The following is a 24,644-nucleotide window of genomic DNA, read 5'->3' as shown; positions in this document are numbered from 1 at the left end:
ACTAGAGTGTTTGAAAGCATTTGCAAAGCCAACAACGGGCACACAATATTTACACGTAACAAATGAATATCTAACACATCTAGGGGCTAAGGAATGTTCAAAGATTTATCCGAATTTTTTTCATCAAAAAATTACTTCACATTATAACTTAAAATCCTAAACAAAAAAAATTTGATTCCGTCACAAGACAAGTGTCTTAAATAGCACTATTTATTACTAAACTACTACATTTATGTCAATTTTAACCGATCACAATATCACTTGATCATAACCATGATAATATAATTTAATATAAACATCAGTTACAAATAAATTTTTTGACGAGTTTTCCCAAACCCCTAAATTACTCAAATTTGGGAGGGGAGGGTGGCGTGGGGGGCCTTGGGATGTCATAGTTAGGTAGAAGAACACCAGAGACATCCCACATGATAGAATGACCCACATATCTGACTATTTGTCTCTGCTAATATCGTTATCACACACTATATATATATATATAATAATAAATCAAAATTAGTTACGAACTTCATCGCTAAATAGCTAATAGTTAATTTTACTGTTTACCAGTCTTACGAACGAAAACATTTCAAGTAGAATATGTTATGATCTTCATCGCTAAATAACTTGTAGCTAATTTTACTGTTTACTGTCCTAGGTAGTGGCGGAGTCGGGAATTTCACAAAGGGTGTCCAGAAATAGCAATTTGTTATGTTAAGTGTGTCCAAAATATGCTATTTAATCAATTCGTGTATCATTTTACTTTTATATATGATATTTTTTTCCAACGAAGGATGTTACCACCATGTGGCTAAGCCACTGGTCTTAGGAATGAAAATATTTATTGTACGGCGGACCCTTTAATATATCATACATGATGTGAATTCAAATAAATCGAAATCCCAAAATAAATATTAAACATCAAACAAAAAATCAACGAAAAAGATAGTGACAAGACAGTATTATCCTATATGAAAGTAAAGAAAATGACGAGTAGAAAAAATACAAAGCTAAAGTTAGGTAATGTCCATATATATAATATAATATAATATACTATGGAAATATAAGTCGTATCTACTTAATTATAATTATAACGATAATTATGAAAGGGAAGCATGCAATATTAGGAGATGTACATTAATAAATCTTGATAATTACAAACATGAAAAGAACAAGATATAAAAAGATAGATTATTAGATAGAGACAGACAGCTCTGCAATAAAAGAAAATCCAAATCAAGGGTCAAAAAAGAAAGAATGGAAAATAAAAAAATAAAAAATAAAAACAAGAAATCCACATCAAAAGAGATAATGTTTTCTCCTTGTAGCCAATTTGAAGGACTCTAAAAAATTATAGGACCATTTTTTTCCATCTTGTGGGGACTTGAAAGAGAAAACCGAACTTGAATCTAACTTATATATATCGATAATCTCTAGCGGATAATATATCAAATCATGTTAAATGTATTTTGATTAGTTTCATTCAACTATTGTTATCAGAGCTAATGATTTGACAGAATGACAGAGTGATGGTGTATGTAGGATTCTCAATTTACTATATATTGTGTCAAAGGTAGTTCCACTTCATTTTTCATAGCTCAAAAATTAAAGTAATTAATTATTCTTCTGACATACACAAAACATACACATTAACAGTGACAGCTTTAATTATTTTAATTAGGAAACAAAACATGGTTTTACAGTTAAGCACTGTATAATCTCTGCACAAACAAACAATCTTTGTATTAAATTTTTTTTAAAATTTTTGTTTATTTGTGGGGTGTGGGGGACAAAGATAGTGTTATTACAGTATATGCATAGCTGTAATTTTGTCATTTTTATTGAGTCAAAAAGAATAAATATTACAGTAAATCAATATTATTGAACATGTAACATGCAGTGGAAACAACTAATAAGAGCAGTGAATAATTAACTTTTAGTACTAATTAATACTATTTAATTATTGATTATGAATCATCATGTTTTGTCTTAAGCTGTGAAACAATTTTAACATTAACAAACAAGTTTTCTGAATTGCATGTGATGGTCTTTACTAAAGTCTAGTAAAAATCATCATTTTTTTATTTACCCTAGAAAATTAAAGAAAAAGATTTTTATAATTAAAACTTAGATCTCTGTATAAATTCTAGATTTATGCGTTGTTTGTTTCAACTATGTCTGTAATTTTAAGAGCAACAAGTACTAATTAGTACTGTACTATATTGTATAATTTAATTTAATATAATGTAGGTAGAAATTAAAAGAAAACAAAAGAAATGATTTAATATTTTTATATTATTACTAGTGTATTGTGATTTGTTATTGATATCGAATCAAGGTGTATATATACATCGTCACATCGAAAACTATAGTTGATATTCAGGCGTATGCAGGAGGGGGTCATCGGGTTCACGTGAACCCATGCTCCCCTCCTGAAATCATATATAGTAGTGTTATATTTTTTTAATTTTTTTGTTAAATATAGATGTGTGAACCCACAATCAAAGTATCATATAAAGCAATGGTGATTGAGTGCACCTTTCAATGAGATAAGAAATTTAAATTTTATAGCTACATTGTATTATTTTTCTTTCTGAAATTGGTAACACCTCTCTAAGTGGTTATTGGTAGTACTTTTGGTGTTTTAATTAATAAAGCATTTCAATTTTGGACCTGTAAATTTCAAATTTTAACTATTTTCAAAGATATGAACCTAAATATCAAACCGATTAGATCCCCATTTTCATAATAGTGCACCCATCATCCCAAAATCCTGGATACGCCTCTGAATTTATTCAACGACTCATCACTTGACTCTTGTCATAGACAAGAACATGCCAAATAAGGCTAGTAGTCTGTGCTAATCACATGTCTAATTAAGCATGATTAAAAGAAACCTTTAACCTTTTCACTTTTAGATGCAAGTTGATATTAAATGTCTCATTAATAACGTGGTAATTAATTAATTTTCACCCATTATACATATTAAATAAAATAAAAACAAAGACAAATTCTGACACGCCTTGTAATCCTATACACTTAGACTTTATAATATGGCAGGCAACTCCTGATATCTTAATTATAAAATTAATAAAAAAATTTGGAACTAAACGCGTACAAATCTGGTTTAGTTATCATGGAAGTCTCCTATTTTAATTACAAGAACGGCTGGATTATTAATTAATTGATTAATTATTTTAATTAAGGGTTAGTGGAATTGCTTTGGCATAATTATAAAAAGGAATCAACAAGGGTGGGAAGTTAGCTGGCTTAACTACTATTTTTCTTCCTAATTAACAAAGCCAATGTGCCTTAAAAAAATTACATATAAATTACTAATATATATTTCTTATTTTTTGTAAGGATATTATTATTTCGGGAGTCAAATAATATACGTTTCATGAATATTTTTATTTATTAACGTATTATGACTAAGATTTTTTTTTTCTTCTTTCTGTGTGTATGTGAATGCATAGTTTCTCCTTTAAGAATGACTTTCTCGATCGGGGAATGCATTAGATATTTACCAGTGGTAATGCCATACGCAAAAAGGAACATTTAAGGTGAAGTAGGATCGAAAATAACGAATCTCTCTATGATAAATAGATTCATTTTACTAATTAATTATCATGATTCACGGATAGTTTTTATGTATATATAAAGTTTATTTTTGGAAAAATAATTAATTAAGGAGAACACACCGAGATCAATTTTTCATAAAAAGGCACTCTAAACCGTACGTCAAATCAAGTCTCTTTTATTTTTTAAATAAATAAAAAAATAAATAAAGGAGATAATGTTAATTACTTAATTCAATTTATTAATAAGTCAATATATAATTATTAGTGTTAATAAAAATATTCAGTCAAAAAGTAGAATTGACTCACTTGGACTAAGAAAACATTATACTGTATACACGCAAAACAAATAGATAATTGATCATCATCATATAATTTATAACTTTGTATATATGTGTGAGTCTGTCCAATTATTAAGTGCTGACTGAAAGCCACATCACTTTGTTAATTAGTTGTAAAATATATATATTGCCAAGTTAAATAATTATCTATAACAACATACTTCATATAAATCGTTTATTATTATCATTGACATATTTTCCACTCCTCTAAATTCATATTATCAACACTTAGCTAGGTGCTTGATACGGAAAAAAGTTTTCATAAAAAATATTTTCTTGAAAATATTTTTTGGAAAAATAAGTGTGTTTTTTGTTAATTTCTTGTGTTTGATATGTAGGTAAAAAATATTATTCTAAAAGAATCTTATATAATCTAGACAATTATTATAGGATCGGAGGTAGGGGATAGAAATGGGCGATCAGGGCTACAAAAGTAAGGGTGAAGATAATTGTGTTAGAAGGTCGGGAGGTTATAATCATGAAATGTGATTTGTGCTCCTAATTTTCAAAAACTTATTTTTTCAGAAAAAGTTATTTTTAAAATTTTAAAATTAAAATGGAAAATATTAGAGAGAAAATTACTCTAGTGAGTCATAAAAAGTTGTGAAAGTAAGGGAATTAATTTCTAACTGCTTATTAATTACTATCATAAAAAATAACTACTACATTATAAGTTCCTAGGAATAATATTATTTAATTAGCCACTGAAAATAACAAATATTTTAAATGCTGGTGAGACGAAAACTTTAATAGAAAGTGGTTCCTCCTATGTTTGTTTTAGGAAAAAGCCTAGGTAGTATAGTCCTACTCCTTTTATACACAATTTTTCTTAATATATGCTAATTAAAAAATACACACTTTTTCCATCCAACAATTTTTACTCTAGCTATAAGAAATTGGAAGTATTAATTTATTACACCAATCATGCAACCAAAAACAATTTCCTCCACTGGATACATGCCACTTCCCATCAACAACAGATATCTCTGCTGAGTTTTAAACTTGAGACCTCGGAATTCTTAATCACTTCATTGATTACTAGACCACATTCTTGAATATGAAACTATACATCGATTAATTTGAATATTATGATAAACTACTGATATTAATCATTATTTCTTAAAATGCGTGTAAAATCCAAAGTGACAAAGTAAATAAGAAATATAAAATTTTAAACTTTTCTTGAGAAAGTGTTTGATTTGCATAAGCAAATTAAATGACAGAATCACATAAAGAGAATGGAAAGGGAGCAGAATTGAGTGGAGGTGTTTTGGAGACTAGTGAAGAAAATATGTGTGAGAAAGGGTGCTCCCTTCCAACTGGTTGGAGGTGGGTGGGGTGGGGGTGGGGGTGGGTGTGGGACATTTCTCTAGATCGGAAAAAAAATAAAATAATAATAATACTATATATTATATGTATATTTCATAATAAGTATATACTCTTGTATAATACTTCCATTCTTTTGTAGGGCACCATGTCTTGGCCTCGTTAGACATGGTTTAAGGGTCAAGGTAATTTCCCTTTACTTTAATTTCTCTACTTTGTATTTCTTTTTTGAGGGGTGGGTGGTTAATTTGGGATAAGAAGTAAAGTTTGACTGATTCTTCAAGTTCTCTATTACGGATTGTTCCTATATAAAATTTTGATTAATCGTAAGATAATAAAAGCATTTCCTTTATATTTCGAGAGTTTACTTATCTGATTAATTTGGATTTGTGTTAAACCGTCTTTCAATAAAGGATAAATCACTTTCTATTGGAACATTTTATTTCTAGGACTTGGAATTACCCGGTGTACATAGTATTTCACATTCACCAAGGGCCCCGAATAGGACCACAACCCAAGAAAGTGTATTGTAGATAAGCGACTCTAATGCAAGCATTAACATTAGATTTCGCGGCTCAAACTCGTGAATTATGCATAATAGCAAAGCCAATTTTTTTACAAATGAAATTTAAAATATAAATAAGTAGACACAGGAAGAAGCAAATAGAATTTAAAATATGTTATATGTACATAAATAATAATACTGATCATATACATATAGTGAAAATTTTCAACAATGAGATACAGATCATGAACCCCGATTGCACCTTCCTACCTTTGAGCCTACCTAATTACAATAAAAATAACTTTATCGTTGATCCAAGGTTGTGCATCGAGTCTAGAGGAAGAGATAAGTGAGTGTTGGAATATTAGAGTTTAGTAGAAGATGTAAGAAACACAAATACCCTACACACCCAACCTTGGCCAAAAACAAGCCACGCCTATGCACTCAATCCAAAACCCACCCATGCTCTTTAGCTCATCACTCACTACCCCTTGCCGACATTTGCACTTTTTTTTTCTTTTGGCCATATGATCCCACAATAATATTTGCTTTCTTTTTCCTCTCTTTATATCTTAGGATTCAAAAACATATATTCATTTTTCATTATCTCAACATATTAAAAAAAATTATAAGGTAGATCTCACTACCCATAATTGTTGGAGTAAAAGTGATGGATCATGTTTCTTTATCCACCAACATCCATCCATTAATATTTGCACTATATTGATGTTATCTTTAATAATAATAATTTGTGAATGCCCCATGCTTATATAGTAGGTATCACATTCTATATGCACATGTTTTGCCTTCCATTTCATTAATGGCTATTTAGGAACACACATGAAGGGATTGTGACTGGACAACGATAGACTGATTTAAGATTTAAATTATATGTAGCGTGATCAGTAACAGAATCAAAAGTAATTAACACAAAAAGAAGTCAAGATAATTCAACATATACGTTGTATATTTTTTTTTCTTAGTGAATAGAGTTCAGATGAACCTCTTGCGTTCCTAGCTCGAACCTGATAGTGATTAATTAATTAAAGGGGAGGCAAATAAGAGAACATGGGAATAAGATTGAAGATTTGTTTAACAAAAGTGGACAAAATAAATGGGCAAAGTGGCACCCTAATGAAGATGCAACAATGACAACACAACGGGCATTTGCACCAAATAACACCCCACTAGCTAACTAAGGTGTGAGCCCCTTTCTAATTCTTGCTCCTTCTATTCCCCATTTACATTTTGTTCTTTCTTTATCATGTTTTTGGCCTGTTTTGTTTTTGTGAGTTTTCAATAAGCTAAGAAGATGACTTATATATTGTTTTTTCTTCATGATGTTTTGGCCTTCTATTTTTTTAAAATTATTTTTGAGTTTTTAATAAGCTAAGATGATGTATGATTGTTTTTTTGTTCTAATTTTGTTTTTCTCCTTGTGCTTTTTGACAAGGATGATTAAATGCTAGAAACTATTAGTCCCCACTTTATGCCTTTAGATATTGCATAATTCCTTCATGACTTTTCCGTTTTGGTCCCATTGCTTTTTTATTATTACTAGAAGAAAAAACCTTTTTTCACACATTATTTCAGTCGATTTTCTTGGTCCTTACCTTTTTTTACTTTGGAATAAGAAGCGAAATTATAAAAGCGGACCGAGTTTAGAATAACAGAAGTATATTTTTTGATTTTTTTTTAATTTATATTTAAATTAGGTAAAATTATCACATTAGATACCTAAACTAATAAGGAGTAACTAGAATATATTGTGGTCATTTTTCAATCATCATCTCATCTAGAGATTGCAAAAACTTGTACTCAAAATACTTTGAAAATAAAGAAGTCAAATTTCAATCAAAAGGTTGAAAAAAAAAGAGCTAAGCCCACTTTTACTCCTAGATGAGTCATTTTCTATCTACTATTTTTATTGGTACATGTACATTACCTAATTTTTGTCAAGTGAAAACTCACTTTTTTGGGGAGGAATATAATTGCATCTATCTATTTTTAACATGAACACACCATAATAATTGATTCTCAATTCAAACAAATTAGAATTAGCTATATAAATTTTCAGTAACAATATGTCTCCATTTAAGTTCAACTTATTAGATCATCATTATATCAAATAAAAATAAGAATAAATTAATAATAATAACAACAAATATTCCTATATTTTATAGGCATATAAATCAATGATAACGTTAAAATACTCTTAAAAAATATTTAAGTTCAAAATCAACGTATTAGCAAGACAAAAAACTTATTCTAAACTAGTAGACGTGGTGGTCTATATGAATCTTTTTCTTTTATGTCTAATATTTAACTAGTCTTTCAACAACAACAAAATAATTAATGTAATTTTAGATTTACTTCATTCCCTTTTTAACACATTCATTCTATAAACTGGGTGCGTTTATAGATCAATGTATAACATAAATCGAAACATCTCAAACAATATTATATCATTTACGTAAATATGGTTAAAATTAAACGTATGCATGAACAACTATATCCATGGTTGTTTTTGTACAAATAAATGATGTATATATACACTTGATGATCATAATATAAATTTTATTTTTATTATATTAAAAATAGATATATACAAAGATTAGTTCCTCGAAACTTCATTACAAAACAATATAGTACTTCTTTTTCTTCTGCTTTGTGGGCTGTGACTCATCTCTTAAAATTGTCATAAAAAGAAATACTCAACTTGTTTAAGGCATAATTACTTTCTATTTAAACATATGTTGCCATAATTAATTAATTCTTGAAGATGAAGGTTATTTTACTAAAAATTGAAATATGATCTACGTATTAATTAAAGTGACAGTGTAGGTAAAAAAAAAAAACTATGCTACGTAATTAACGTATATCCATACTATCTTTTAATATTCAACCAAATAATGTACTATACATTTAAAGGTTTATATATTATCTACTGTTGTATAAATTGAATTGTTTTAAACTACGTACATATTCCATTTCCCCCTTGAATTTTATAGGGATAAGGGTCTGAAAAATATCTCAACTTTGGTCGAATTTATTGTTGCGATACTAAACTTTCATAAGGATCTATTACCTCCCTAGACTATTTAATACAGTATTTTTTACCCCTGAACTATTTAATAGTGTATTTTAAAGGAATATATGCGCCCACGTGGACACATTACTATTTATAATTTTACATTATTTTTTATGTCCACGTGGGCAACTATATATGTTTAAAATACGATATTAAATAGTCTAGGGAGGTAATAGGTCTTCATGAAAGTTTAGTATCGCAACAACAAATTCGACCAAAATTGGAATATTTTTCAGATATTTTTCCCAATTTTATATATAGTTCATATATAATATATCATAATTGCCTTTTGGTCCACCAAATTTTTTTACGTCATCATTCTTATCATTAGATTTGTGAATACTTTTATTTATATTTAATAGAAAACTACAAAGATGATTTAAATTTGTCACAAAGTAACCTTCATCCCCTTTTTGAGTGACATGATCAATATATTTTTTATTTTTTTATTCTTTTTATTTTTCATCCAGGGTCTAAATATGCCATGCTCCACCATTAACTTAAAGTGAAAATTCATATGAGATAGATATTCCAAAATGTTTAATTTTACAAATAAAAAAAAAAGAAACTTTTCTCCAAATTACGTAATAGTAGTACAACAAGGGGATAAGAACATCCTCTTGATGGGATAGAGCTAGAGTCCATCTAAAATTATCAGATATTTTCATCAAATCAATCGATAGATAATTACAAATAACTGAAGTTTAACTATTTGTATATGTATTTCAATCATATTTACCTTTCAATCGTGCATGACTTAAATTATTTTGAGATAAATAACATACAATAATTTTTTTAAAACATATAATACATAAACATGTCTCTTAACTTGGCTTGAACTGACAGTTATATCCTCAAACTTCAAATGTATACAAATACAAGTAAATATTTAAACTATCATAAAGTTAAACAAATAAATATATATATATATATATACACATCTGATACGTCCTACATGACAAATAGTGTGAGATGAGTTAGTTAATGAGATTTGTCACGTAAGACATGTATGCCTACTCGTTCATAATTTAGACGTTTACTTGTATACACTCAAAATTGACTAACATAAATATCACGTTTATATATTAAATAACGATGTCCAAATAAAACACCGTTAAATCTTTTAGGTTAAAAGGGCAAAAAAAACACCACGTGTTCATCAGTGAGCGGCCCAAATTGTACGACTACTGCACCCCTACAACTATCAAATGGGACATTAGCGTATAATACAAATACATCGTCACGTCCCTACCTACCCCCACCCCCCTTCCACCCCCTATCCCTCAAATTCACACAGGTTCATCGCAATTTTCTCCAAAACACATACCCTTTTCCGTCATTTCACAACTCCCCCTCTCCCCCTATATAACCCACCTCCCCGTTTTCCGTTTTCTCTCCCTTTCTCAAATCTCATCTTCTTCGTCCCTTACTATCTATTATAACAACAATTATAATTTAGAGTTATCTTTTTTTTGTTCTTACCAAGAGAAAAGTTATGGGTTTTCCGGTGGGATATACGGATTTATTCCTACCCAAATTGTTTGTCCACTTGCTAACCGTTCTCGGTTTCATTAGAAAGTTCATTTGCACGATTTTCACTGTTTTTGGTTTAGGTGATTTCCTCGAACCCGAAGTGTCGTTTCCGACCCGACCCGAATCACACTCGGAGCTCCATTCAGTGTCGGCGGCGTTGATCCAGGAGTTACTTCCGGTGGTGAAGTTCTCTGAGCTGGTTGACCCGCCGGAGAGCTGTGCAGTTTGTTTGTACGAGTTTGACGGAGAAGATGAGATCCGACGGTTGACGAATTGCCGGCATATTTTTCACCGGAGTTGTTTGGACCGTTGGATGGATCATGATCAGAAAACTTGTCCACTTTGCCGGACGCCATTTATTCCGGACGATATGCAAGAGAGTTTTAATGAGAGATTATGGTTGGCTTCCGGCATTTCTGATATTTACGGCGAGTATTCTCCGGTCGCCGCCGGTTTGTAGCACTTTTTTTTTACTTTTTTGGTGATTTGGATTTGATAGTTTTAAAATGTATATATACTACAAGATAAAAAAAAAATGAGGGGGAAAATGATTATGGAGGAAAAAGTGAAAAAAGTTATTGTATAGTCTCTACAATTTTGAGAATATGGAATGAAGATAAATAGTTCTAATTTTCAATTTTAGTATATTTTCGGATTTGACGTATTGAGATTTGATTAATTCATATTTATAGTTCATTGAACGCAACTTCAAAGTTATATTTTGTATGATATCATTTCTAAAATTCAAAACTGAAACTTCTAATTTAGCTAAGCGAAGGAACTCACTTGTCATAATTGCAATTGAAACACTCCTTCAATTAATTTTCTTCCAAGTTGTCAATTTTGGCTACTATTATACTTTAGTGTTTCACAATTTGGTCAATAGTGTCAAATTTAAAATAAAAAAGACAAATCCATTCACAATTTCACATTATTTTACTAATTTTTGAATAAATACAATATAACAACACCGACTTTAATTTTAACTTGTTAGGAACTGAATTTATAATTATAAAAACTCATATAACAAGCGTATCTTAAATATTCTTTTATTTTTTTTCTAAGTTAGAGCTTATGATTAGAATGATGAAATTCGATCTCAAAATCTTTGTTACGATTTGTCTATGAAATTAAGATCATTGACTTTGCTCATATTACATATTACAATTTTATTTATTTTATTTTTTGAAGGTGAAGAATAATAAAGAGATAGTAAATATAAGACATGATGGGCTTGTAGTGTGGAATACTGTTGGCTTATCAGTGTTTGTACCTTGCCGGTTAAACCGGATCTTGTCTTCCACTTCAATAGTGTACCATATGTTTTAAAAAAAGTAAATTAATGATTAGTTATCTGAATTCTTCAATTTATTTTCGAGACGTTACCCCAAAACCTATAATCAACAACGGAGAAACTTCATCTAGTATTTTATTTCCAAAGTAGGAGTAATCAACTTTTTGTTTATAAGAATATGTTAATTAAACCTCGCTATACGTTATTAATATACAATTATCTTGTTGTTTGTCTGAACGAAGTAATTTCTAGTAAAACATATATTTATATATAAATATTAACAAAAATTGTAACGACCAATAAAAATGAACCTTTAACTTTTAAAGTAAATGAAGTACTACTCCATATAGTTGAAGGATGTTCATGTAAGTTAGAGCTATCAACTTCTTTTATGTCTTTTTAATTTGATGGAACTTTGGTTTGGTGTTTTGTGTCAGCATGGAAGAATAGAACCTAGGTCTTAGGTCTTAGAATATAATTAGGGTTTTCAGATGGAGTACCTAGCTAATATAATTCATGGCCCCTACCAACACAAACAAGACTTATCTATATATGATACTACCTCCGTCCTATTTTATGTGAGGTAATTTAACTCGGAACGAAGTTTAAGAATGAAAAGAAAACTTTTAAAACTTGTGGTCCAACATGAAAGATAGAAATTTGTGTAGCTGTAAATTATTTCATCAAGGGTAAAATAGACATTTTATAGTTAAATTATTACTTAATATAAAAATGTGTCATTCTTTTTGGGACTGAATAAAAAGAAAAGTAAATCACATAAATTGAGACAGAGGAAGTATTATACTAGCTAAGTTCTAAATTGACGACTTTAATTTCTTCTAAGATATTTTGTATCTGAAGTTTATTGATTCTATTAATTTGAACTCATAATGAATTATTCTGAAGTATTTCTTCGCTTAAATGCACATTCGTTTGATCTTAATTACTCATTGTGGATAAAAAAAAAAACCTACTAGATTAAACATGCACGATCCTCCTAATAATATCTATAAATAATACGTTTTTCATAATAATCACAAACCTCCATTTAAGATGAAGGAATTCCAATCATTCTATTGTCGCAAACTCTTAGTGGTAGGCAACACTCATCTCAATCAATAGGAATGAGTCTTAATCTAAGGTCACAATAACCAAAAAAAACAAGTGTCAAATTAAAGTAGCCAATCAACCTGGCCTCTATGGGCTGGTCCTAAGCAAAACTTTGCCATTTGTAGTGTTGGCCATTAATCTTGATCTTTGTGCCCATTTCTTGTATGTTTGTTTGTTTGTTTGTTCCCTTCATATTCAATTAATAGACACCTTTGTTACTGTCTCTTTAATTATTGAGATTGTTTATTATGTGTATGTATGGCTGTTTGATAATATTCCCTTTTCTTCTTTTGCTCAGATGTGTGAAAGCTGTCATGTACCAAAATTAAGAAAATTATTTTTTTCTTAAAAATAAAACCAATTTACATAGTTCTCATACTTAGGTGATTAATTTGAACTAGTCCAATAAATAGAAATGTACAAGAAATAAGTTGATGAAAAGTGGTGGATCATAGTGTCATAGTGGTAATAGTTCTTGATCTTAGCTTAATAATGTAGTGTCATATATAAGTAATACTCCCTTTGTCCCTAATTACCCGTCCACATTTCCTTTTATAGTTGTCCCTAATTACTTGTCTCTTTTGACAAATCAAGAAAGGACAATTTTTTTTTATCTATTATACTCTCAATTAATTACTTTGAAAAAGTTAAACTTCTTGAAAATCTTAAGTTTTTAATTCATCAAATTCATAATTAATAGGGGTAAAATGGTAAAGTCACTATGTCAATCATTATTTTTTTAATAGGTGTGTCATTTAAAAAATGGACAAGTAATTAGGGACAGAAAGAGTATAATATATACTTTTACGAAAATTAACAGGGCATAAATTTTAACAAACGAAATTAAAAGAGCTTCATGTCCCTAAAAACACATACCAAAACAAGTTGATTGGACGAACTGTGACTTCTCTTGACTCCTTATATGAAGAATCATATAAAGATTAACATTTTGTATTTATTCCTAACCAAACGTTTGAGTTCGATTTCAAAATATAAAATAATCTTTAATAAGAAGTATTCTACTTTAAAAGTGAAACTATGATCAATGTAAACTACTGTTCATTATCTTTGAGCTATCTAGTTTATAAAATATATACACAGTTATATATATAGTGTATATATTTTATATTAAATATACATATATTATACCTATCTATATACATCAAAGTATATAAATAGTATATAATTTTGATCATATATTAGTCAGGTCTCAAAGTTGATACCGAATGTGGAGAGAAACAAATAAAAAAAAACTATATTATACTCCGTACGTTGTATGTATTAGAGACGTGACCAACGCGTAATGAAACTTTCCTGGTTAATCCAACTATGAATTAATTTCATAGTGCCACGTGTCCAATGCCAGACAAATTCCACGTACTCTAAATATTTTAAAAAAAGTAGTGTAATACTTATAATAATAAAATATATTTTATTTTCATTCTCTTTACTTAATTACTTACTATAATTTATAAAATATATTTTTTGTTCATTCTTTATTCAATTTGTCGTTTTATAATTAAACCAATTTATTTTAAATTTTTCACTTGATATTCGATATCTGCATTGAAGTTTCAATAAAATTTGATTCACACATTATAGAGCTTAATTATATTAGTTTAAAAGGCTACACTTCCAATTAAATTTTCAACAAGCAGTCCCATCACTACAACAACGATTCAAGTTGGCAACAAAAGCCACCAAAATAAAGAGCCGCCCATACTTTATTTTAGGTTGTTTTTAGGAAATTATTATCCAAAAATGGAAACTATTTACAACTAACAGAATGTTGCTAAATTAATTTATATTGAGAGAGGTCATTTCTTCGTTGCTTCACGCAGCTAAATTAAATTAAATTATATTTCTCTTATTTTGTCTTTTATCATTATTTATTATTATAAATAAATCTTATTTGTTTATTTTACTTATGGTTATGAAATCCTAATTAGTCAAACATGGAAAGTCACAGGAAGCCGTCTAATTTTATATATAGCCGTCTTTTATTTCCATTAAATAAGTAATAAATATATATAATTAAATTCGATAATGTTTTGGTTGTACTTTTTTTTAACGAAGTATATAAAAGATTGATTATATTAATATTTGTTGGAGTAATTGATTTGGAGTAAGAGCTACAAAAATAGAGTTTATAAAAAATGATTTTCGTTTATAATTGAAGATATCATTTTGATCTCCTTTTTACAAAACAATGTTTGTTTTAGAATATTTTTTTAGTTATACCGTGTACGTAATAAATATCAGAAAATGACTTTATAATAGATAATTTTCATCTTTCATCTTAGTATGAACGAGCAAAATGAAGGTTATTGTATTAATAATAAAGATTTTTTTTGGAAAAATCGCTAAAAAATTGAACATATGTAGTAGGATTTGAACGAATTTTACTTTCATTTTTTTTTAATTTTCAACAAACAAACTCTAAATCTTTATATCTTTTAAGGCTTGAAGAAATTCTCTTGCTTTAGCAGATATATAATGGTACGACAAATTAAATTTAATATCGAAACACCAAATGAAGAAAATATATGCAACAAATTAAAATGATTTTTGTTTTTTCCTTGAAAAAGTAGATAAAAAGATGAAGAAAAAAGGAAATAAAGAAAATAGCCGCCCACGCTTCACTTTAGACAATAGTATACCTTTTAAAAAAATATAATCCAAAAGAGAAAAATTATTACAACTAACACACGATGATTCATGTTGCTAAAGTACTATATCCACAATTAGGCCACGTAACTTCTTAGTAGCTTTATATGGTTACTTTATCGATTTACGAATCATCAAATAGTTAATTCTACGTTAGATAGTTATCAAAAGTTACTTCATTTCTTAATTCGTTTTAAGTCAAGTGATCATATCAATGAGTCATTCTCTTATTTACTAAACTGAACTATAAAAATAACATTGATTTCTCAGATGATCACTCGATCAATAGTTATTATGTAGTCTCGATTCAATAGCATTGGATATTTATTTCTTTCCTCATTGGTTTATATATAAGGTTTATATATAGATGCAAAGTCAAAGATATATAGTCATAGGTCAACAGTCTAGTACTATAATATTGTAGTATTATTTTGTCTTTTACTCTTTTTTCTTTTTAAATTTCAGGTGAGTGGAATACTTCTTTTTAATCGTCACCAATTTTGTTTATTGTTCAAATGTATAATGGTCAATCATTAGTGAATTATTGAATAATAAACAAGGTACTATGCCCAATTATGTATTTTTGATTAACATGTGAATTTAATGTAAAGAAGTAATAAAAGAAGTAACCTTCTTTTTTAAAAAATGTTTTATTATAGTATATAGTTTCGAATTGAAAGTATTGATATATAGGTCTTACTCTAATTAACTTTATATGGTAACGGTTCCTTGTTGATTAAATGGAAAAAGTTTAAAAATACTCTAGAGCTATTGAAAATAACTTGCATTTATCTTTCATTTGTTTTGAGTGTCAAAAATACCTTTTCGGTCTATTTTCTAAACCACAAATGCCATTAAATTCTTGAATGTCCATGAGTCATTTAGATCGTTGACATGACAGTCCAACATGGAAATAAAGGATCAAAATTGCCTAAGCTTGTGAAAAACACCATGCCTAAGCTTCATGATATTATGATTATGAAAATTTGAAAATTGTAAAGAAAAAAGGGGAACTCGGTGCATGTAGTAACTCAGAGGAAGGGTCATAGACCACCAAGGAATGTAATCTAGACAACTTACTTTCGAACCCGTGACCTATAGGTCACAGAAAGAAAGAACATTGTATACTCATACTATCACATCGGCAAGGACTCTCCAGCTTTCCGTGGCTTCACATAGAATTTCATCATTGCGCTAAGACTCTCTTCGTACTAAATAAAGCATACAAACAAACAAAAAACATACATTTATGAATCCATGAACTAAGTTTAGCTAGTAAACAACAATCAAAAAATGAAAATTTTCCATTTCAGTTAGCACATCACATGTCACAAATTCAAACACCAAAAAATAACTCAGCTCTATAATGCATAAATATGTTCTGTTAATAATCACAAAAAGGCTACTATATATTTTCATGAGACAAAGAAATCTACATAGATCTCAGGACAAGCAAAAAAATATGGTTGCTATTCAATTTGTGGTCATAGAAACAACTCATTTCGCGCTTCATTAATGTGAAACGACATTAACAAATCTTCAAAATCATCACCTCCAGTAACCAGGTTGTTGTTGTGGTGGATAAGGTCCGGGACCAGGAGGAGGATAAGCTGAGGCCGAGGGTGGTGGATAAGCTCCGGGACCAGGAGGAGGATAGCCTGAGGCTGAGGGCGGTGGGAAGCCAGGAGCTTGAGCTGGTGCTGATGCTGGATAACCTTGATGAGGAGGTTGTGGTTGACCGTAAGGTGCCCCATAGGCCGGAGGATATCCAACTGTTGGCCCATAAGGCTGATCAATCCGCGACATCTGCTGAATGGGTGGTATTGACATTGGTGAAGGATCACCAAACTTGCCATCTCTTTTGTCCAATTCAACTTTGTGTTGTGTCTGCAATCTCAACAATAGTAATATCAAAACGATAAACGAGCAAATCAGGGTTAGCTATATGAGTCCTCGTTGACCATGTAGCAACTTAAATGATCAAACTATAACTAGAAAGAAAAAATTGGGACACAATCAACCATTTCCTACTTACCTGCATACAGGCACAGACCCTGCAATCAAATATGCAGCAAATTTAGTACAGCAACATTGAATTTTATTTGTTGGAATAATAAATAATGCTAACGAAGAATGTATATATAGAAGCTTACGAATAGTAGACCATGTCAGAGAGACATGTCAAAATATGAGCAGCATCCTCAAGTCCTTCATCTCCAGTAAGACAAGCCGCGATTCTACATAGGCAAGCAAGTTGTCCGAGTACTATCATGAAACCCTAGTAGGAAGGAAAGAAAACATGTTTGATGATCAAATTGCATATACATGAACTACGCGAGCTAACAAATGAGGAAGACTTGCAGAGAGGGAGAGCTTACGATAATGCAATTATCACATTTTGTTGTTCTGATGTTGAATTCATCTTGCAACAGGAAGCGAGTTGAGCTCACTGAATTTCCAAAGCAACAACAAACCTACTCGCGAAAGTCAAGATCAAAATTACAGCAGAACATACATTGCTATGCATATTGTTATACAAATATGCAACATCTTATTCCCAATTTAAATAAATGTACCAAAAAATTTGCTGACCTCAGTTACAAGGCAAAATTCAGGGCAACGACTTTCTCCACATTTACCACTGCAAGGCATATAACCAGCGCAGCACTTATACCTGTCGCAAACAAACGTTGCTTCATAAGAAAGGCAGTAACTAACGCGATAGTGAAGAAAAAAGAAAGCATCTTACCTTGTCATATCGCCATATAAAGCTCGTTTCCTTAGCACATACGATGAACATGGTCCACTGCAGTCGATGAGATCAGAGAAGCCGTTATATATATATATATAACTACTAGATCAGTAGAATAGAAGGGCAACACTACAATGGAAATTCTTTAGATTTGATCACAAATCCTCATGAATCGACGTTTCTGTCAATTCTCTTCTCTTGATGAAAAATGCTACATCATTTTAGCTATCAGCTAATCATGTCGCGTCCTATTAGTTCACTAGTGATATCTATTAGAGGACAAATATGAGTAAAGGCGTAATCAAGATGCAGGACACAATAAGCAGTGAAAGAGTAATAGTTCTTCAATATCTACTACGATACTAAGTTTCAGCAGAGGATTCTGTTCTCCAATATTTGCTGTGATACGAACAACAACAACAACGTATCCAGTGAAATCCCACGAGTGGGGTCTAGGAGGATAGAATCTACGCAAATCATACCACCAACATTTACACATTTATGTATCAATTGAGTTATGAAATCTTTTCAGCAAGACGATGAACTCCTTTAACACAAACATATACACATATAGTAATCAAACTCATGAAACAAACACACATAAAGAGCAAATCAACAGCATTGTAGAAAAATAAACAAAACGTAAACTACAACTCACCACCACAGCGCAAAACACCAAACTGCAAAACCAAAACATGAAAAACAGTTAGAAAGACAAACACATAACACTTTACATTCTTATTCCAAAAAGAATCACGAATTGCTCAGACTCTTCAAAAATGTCAGACTAGCAGTGGGTGTAGCTACATTGACCCCAAGGATGGCCACTCGAACACCCTTCATCGAAAAATTATATTATGCATACAGAAAATAACACCATGTATACAAATCAAAAACAACTTTTTACAGATACATATACGAAATTATTGAACGTCCTTAGCAAAATTCCTAGTTTCACCACTGCAGTGAGACGGGTGCAACAATATTTTTGAAGAGTCCGAGCAACATTCAGTATTAGAGCCAAATCATCCAAACATATTTTCTTCCAGAGATTGAGAAATTGTACATGGTGGATCGGCTTTAAGGGTGCCCATGAGATCTGTGCGCCATAGATTTTGAAAAAATTTACGATTTTCCGCCTTGTCAAGGTGTGCTTGTGCTGATGCCATTTTTTCATCAATAAAATCTTAGATACAATGAATGAATATGAAATCCTTTTAAGATTTCGATCTTCGTCGTCCACAAAGACGAAGACGATCGAATATGGTGTTTTATATACCATGAAAGAGGAGTAGAAAATTCACAAACCAATCGAATTTGAAAGACTCATCTCCTCATTCACTGTATGTTTTCTCCTCCATTTTTTCCGGTGAGAAATTGAATGTTGTACGCAAAAAAATTCAATGGACTGAAATTTATTTGGTTAAACAGAAATTCAACCCATAGTCAGATTTTGTCACTCCCCTTACCTAAAAATAAATAAATTTGAACACATTATATATTTAAGTGCTTAATTAAAATATATTATAGTTCATATATCTAGATGAAATTTAGTGAAAATTTCAATATATTCTACCAAAAATATATAAAAACAATATCAAGGCAACCATAGTACTTGATAGTCTCCTTACAAAAGAAATGGAAAACACATGACAACTCTTTAAATAAAAAAAGACAATTTATTCGTGCATAAAATATCTCATATTAGTAGTTCGAGAAAAAGTCACACTTCAAAAAAGTATTATATAGACAATCTATTTTAGATGAGTATTAATGATTGTTTTCATGATTCAAGAAAGAATAGCACTTCAAGAAGTAAGATATAGACCAGCTATCATATCTTAACATTAATGATTGTTTTCATGACTTGAGAAAGGGTTGTCCTTCAAGAAGAATGATATAAACAGTCTATCGCACTTCAAGAAACATGATATAGACGGTCTATTCTATATCAACATAAATGATTGTTTCCACTAGGGGTGTCCATGGTTTAGATAAAAATCGATCCAAATCGAAAAATTAAAATGAACCGATTTAATTTGGGTTTTGGTTTGGTTTGTTTTTAGATTGTTAAGAACCGATAGTATTTGATTTGGTTATGGTTTTGTTCGAAAAAAATTGAAGAAATAACCGAACCGAACCAACAAGTTATATACACAAATTTTATTATTATACATACATAATATATTATATTCATAAACAATTTTAAAGATTTTATATATGTTTCATCAAAATTTATTTATAATTTACTTATGAAAGAAAAAATGTCCAAGGTGAGAACATTTTTCTTATTGATTTCATGTATATGAATGTCTATGGAAATTATTTGTGGAATTGAAAATGCGATTATCTCTTCCTTCTATGCCAAAATAGTGAATTTTGAAGTTTTATTCAGAGAATTCAATAATCGAAAATTCTGTAATACCAGTCATTCTAACTATTTTTTTGTTTGAATAGATTGTTGTCACTTTTTTCACATTTTGAATGAATTGTTTCTTTTATTTTTATGTATGGTTAATAACCGAATAACCAAACCAAACCAAATCAAAACCGAAAACAACCAAACTGATAAATGTATATTATATTTGGTTTGATTTGATTTTGATAACTTTAAAACCGATTAAGTTGGTTTGGTTTTGATTTTGACCAATAACCGACCCAAACCAAACTGTGAACACCCCTAATTTCCACGACTTGAGAAAGGATTGTACTTCAAAAGGCATGATATAGACCGTCTATTTTATTCTAGCATTAATGATTATTTTCATGAATTGAGAAAGAATCACACTTCAAAAGCATAACAGTCCATCACATACAAACATTAATAGTAACTATTTTCATGAGGACTCAAACTTATGACTTATAAATCACATAGCAACAACTTTAATATTGAATACTTCCTCTGTCTCAATTTATGTGACTTATTTTCCTTTTTAGTCAGTCCTCAAAGAATGACATATTTCTTTATTAAGTAATAATTTAACTATAAAATGTCAATTTTACTCTTAATGAAATGATTTACAACCACATAAATTTCTATCATTCATTTTGGACCACATATTTTAGAAGTCTTTATTTCTTTCTTAAATTCCGTGCCGAACCAAACTATCTTACATAAAATGAGACGGAGGGAGTAACATATGATGAAAAGGACTTGATTGTTAAGTCTCCTCCTTTATATAATGGAAGTGGACTAGTCTTCTCTCCTTGTCTGTTTTTGTTTTTGCTTCCACAGAGAAAGAACACTCCAAATTTAAATTGTCTTCTTTCTCCACACTTGCAGCCCAGACAAAAGCAATAGTAAACACAAACTTTTTCCACCTATATTTCATCACTCAATCAGTACCAAAAAAATCAGAGAAAAAATGAGTTTCTTGTCTTCTTCCTCTCAAAATTCTGATTAAACAAGACATTTTTGTCCTGTTTTTTTTTTTTTTAAATAAACAAGAAGAAAAAAAAAATCTTGAAATTCACTTCAATTTCCTCAATGTCTTCAGAACTTTTTGTATTTGACAACTTTTTTACTGACCCTTTTTCTCCATCTTTCATAGATAACTCAATTTTCCAAGAAAACAACAATTTCACCATGCCTACCAACTGTTTGATACAACAACTCCCTGAAACCAAAATTGATGAAACAACTTCATTTGACCAAATCACTTCGACCCTTCTTTCATCTTCACCTCCAAGTCATCAATTTGAGAATCTTTCACTTTGTCCAATTGGAAATCCAAATTTTGAATTTGGTGATTACTCTGTAAAAGCAGAGGAATTTCAGGTCCATTTTGAATCTGATCATTTTGGTGCTTTTCAAAATGATGTGAAATTGATACAGAGGAGTTTTAGTAGTAATTGTTTTGATAATAATAATAATAATAATAATAGTAAGAAACAAAGTTTCTCTATTTTTACACCAAACTTTGATAGTTTAATTGAGTCTACAAATTTTCAAACATCAGCTGCAATTAGCTCACCTGAAAACAGCTTTTCTTCTGGCCAAATGAGAAGAGTTTGCAGCACTGGTGACTTGCAAGTTAGTCCTCCTATCTCAATTCCCATTTTTTTCTAATTTTTTTAATTACGTTTGAAAAAGAATGACATCTTTCCGCATTTTGAAAAGGGGGTTTTACACAAATCGTCAGACAAATTATACATAAATTCTAGCTTGTATATCTAGATTATACACGATCATATACATATTATAGCTCCGCCTCTATTTTCAAACGAAGAATCAACCTAAATAGTTGTTCGCCCACTAGAAGTTTGATAGAATTTGATATTTTTACGAGTTAGATAGAATTTAGTAGTTTTGATCCAAACATTATATTTGTATTTAAAAGATTCATTTACTATGTATAAAATAACCTAGTGAACTTATCAATTTCGAAGTCTATAAAGTCTAATTTCCAACGCATCAAATCGTCATTCATACAACTTCATAATAGAGACATATTCACATTTTTTAAAGTCATTTCAAGACTCCAAAACCCATTAAATCCCCCTTTTCAAGAATCGAGAATTCATGCACTCAAAAAATTATAAATTTCGCTTGTTTGAAAACTCTTAACTTATATATACTTACATCTTGACATGTTTAAAATCATAAAGACAAATTCTGACTTCTTAAAAGTTATGTTCTTTTTTTCTTAACCGTCATGCATAATCAAATATCGTTACATAAAATAAAAACGAATACATATTGATTTTTTTATTATTACTTACCCTTATATTTAACAGAAGATGAAGACAAGTCAAACAAGGAACACTTTATCAACAAGTCCATTATCAGGAGAAAGAACATTTATTGAAGAAGCATCAAATATCAAAGTGGGAAGATATACTGCAGAAGAAAGAAAAGAAAGAATTCATAGATACAGAGCAAAAAGAACTCAAAGAAATTTTAACAAAACTATTAAGGTAATTAATTATATAATTAATTAACACAATTTTTTTAAATTTTTTATTATTATTTGTATTAATTTTTTTTAATCATGGTACAACAACAGTATGCATGTCGAAAAACACTAGCGGACAATCGTCCAAGGGTTCGTGGCAGATTTGCTCGTAACGATGAAGTTGGTCTTGAGATTCCGAAAACTTCATCATCAACATTGTTTAATCGATACGAAGATGAAGATGATATTTGGGTAAATATAATTATTCTCTCTTACACTTTTTTCTTAAATTAGAAAAAAAAAAGAACCCCACTTTCAAAATCTTTTATTTTGTATCGACAACAAAGTTATATTCTTGCTACAAAATATAAGTGGTGGATTCAATAATGAGCTCGTAAGTTCAGCAGAACTCAGTCCTTCTAAATAAAATCCTATAAAAAGAAGTACATATATAGTTGAATATACATTTCAAAACTTTGTATCATAATGTCATGTAAAACCTATTAAACAAGAAAGTGCAATACTTCATACCAGGGTAATTTCCCTTCTTAGGGCTTGAATACGAGTTGGACGTCTGATTAAGGGTGGAGGGATCTTATTGATGCCCACTATAATCCTTAATTAGTGATATGCATATTTTAAGTTCTTGATTAATGAGAAAAAAAAATTAGTATTATTTAGTATTGTATTTTTTTTAAAAAAAATTAATGTATTAATTTTGTGGTTGTAGATTGAGGGAGTTCATGAAGAGGAAGAAGATCATCAAGGCTCAATAGGGAGAAGACAATTGTATCACAACTTTAGTTCAATGACACAATATCATCAACAATATTCAAGCCACTAAATTGGGTCATAATTAGAGATTAATTTTTATAATTAAGTCATTAAAGTTTGGATTAATTAACCATGATTAATAGAAGATATTAGCTATGGTTTAATTTATGAATAAATTAATTAGGTGCACTTGCAAGTGCCACAATTTAAATGTCTATGGAGGGAATAGACTAGCTATAGTATATCGAGCACAAATTGTTTTTCTGTCTTTTTTATTTTTTTTATTTAGGAGCTTATTAGTTATTATTAAGAGGTCATGTACAACTTATTGTCTTCTATTTTATTAAAAAATTATATAAGATTTCTATTAATTGAATCTGTAATTATATGGTTGTTTTTATTTATGTCTAATAATAGTATTGAGTATGAGTTACACATGCTTGGAAATAATCATTAAAATATGAAGAATATACGTAGGCTAAACCATGCAAAATGCATGAGATGCCTATTGCAGTTAAGATTTTTATTATAATTCAAAATATAAAAAAGTAATTAAATTAACTTATATACATAATATCTACTTACCTATCTCAGTGGCGGAACTAGAAATTTTACGAAGGGTGTTCAAGTATTACATAAGTAATTTTTTTATGAATGGATGCACTGAAAAATTTAAAATTAAACTACGTAATGTTAATATTACTTTTTTTTAGGAATAAATGTTCCAAAAATTTAAAAATCAAACTGCAGCCTCATACCACTGGCCGCATAAACTCATTGT

General features: G+C 29.7%; 3 protein-coding genes across 3 annotated transcripts; 2 read left to right on the top strand and 1 right to left on the bottom strand.

The window, feature by feature from the left end:
* The first annotated feature begins 10,234 nt into the window (after positions 1–10,234).
* Positions 10,235–10,852, top strand: LOC125842575 (brassinosteroid-responsive RING protein 1-like). Its single transcript, XM_049521882.1, has one exon. It carries the CDS (start codon positions 10,334–10,336, stop codon positions 10,829–10,831), a length of 498 nt encoding a protein of 165 aa, XP_049377839.1. The 5' UTR covers positions 10,235–10,333; the 3' UTR covers positions 10,832–10,852.
* A 5,971-nt stretch (positions 10,853–16,823) lies between these two features.
* Positions 16,824–19,386, bottom strand: LOC125841956 (uncharacterized). The gene is made up of 8 exons (XM_049521145.1): positions 19,261–19,386; positions 18,853–18,874; positions 18,192–18,248; positions 18,035–18,116; positions 17,821–17,916; positions 17,596–17,720; positions 17,478–17,496; positions 16,824–17,329 (listed from the first exon to the last, which is right to left on the bottom strand). Exons 1-8 carry the CDS (start codon positions 19,361–19,363, stop codon positions 16,991–16,993), a joined length of 843 nt encoding a protein of 280 aa, XP_049377102.1. The 5' UTR covers positions 19,364–19,386; the 3' UTR covers positions 16,824–16,990.
* A 2,265-nt stretch (positions 19,387–21,651) lies between these two features.
* Positions 21,652–24,202, top strand: LOC125841986 (zinc finger protein CONSTANS-LIKE 1-like). Its single transcript, XM_049521173.1, has 4 exons — positions 21,652–22,227; positions 22,932–23,111; positions 23,201–23,341; positions 23,820–24,202. Exons 1-4 carry the CDS (start codon positions 21,682–21,684, stop codon positions 23,931–23,933), a joined length of 981 nt encoding a protein of 326 aa, XP_049377130.1. The 5' UTR covers positions 21,652–21,681; the 3' UTR covers positions 23,934–24,202.
* Positions 24,203–24,644: the final 442 nt, after the last annotated feature.

This window comes from Solanum stenotomum, chromosome 10 (genome assembly GCF_019186545.1).
Source record: "Solanum stenotomum isolate F172 chromosome 10, ASM1918654v1, whole genome shotgun sequence".
NCBI classification, from domain to species: Eukaryota; Viridiplantae; Streptophyta; class Magnoliopsida; order Solanales; family Solanaceae; genus Solanum; species Solanum stenotomum.
The sequence above is the reverse complement of the archived record's forward strand: the minus strand, read 5'-3'. Positions and strand labels throughout refer to the sequence as shown.

Excerpts from the sequence above, each read along its gene's own strand:
- LOC125842575 (XM_049521882.1), top strand. The coding sequence starts at position 10,334 with ATGGGTTTTCCGGTGGGATATACGGATTTATTCCTACCCAAATTGTTT.
- LOC125841956 (XM_049521145.1), bottom strand. The coding sequence starts at position 19,363 with ATGGCATCAGCACAAGCACACCTTGACAAGGCGGAAAATCGTAAATTT. Across the intron at positions 18,875-19,260 it reads CCTTAAAGCCGATCCACCAT|TTTGGTGTTTTGCGCTGTGG; the intron begins GTACAATTTCTC and ends TTGGTTTTGCAG. Across the intron at positions 18,249-18,852 it reads TGGTGTTTTGCGCTGTGGTG|TGGACCATGTTCATCGTATG; the intron begins GTGAGTTGTAGT and ends CATCGACTGCAG.
- LOC125841986 (XM_049521173.1), top strand. The coding sequence starts at position 21,682 with ATGTCTTCAGAACTTTTTGTATTTGACAACTTTTTTACTGACCCTTTT. Across the intron at positions 22,228-22,931 it reads GCAGCACTGGTGACTTGCAA|AAGATGAAGACAAGTCAAAC; the intron begins GTTAGTCCTCCT and ends TATATTTAACAG. Across the intron at positions 23,112-23,200 it reads ATTTTAACAAAACTATTAAG|TATGCATGTCGAAAAACACT; the intron begins GTAATTAATTAT and ends GTACAACAACAG.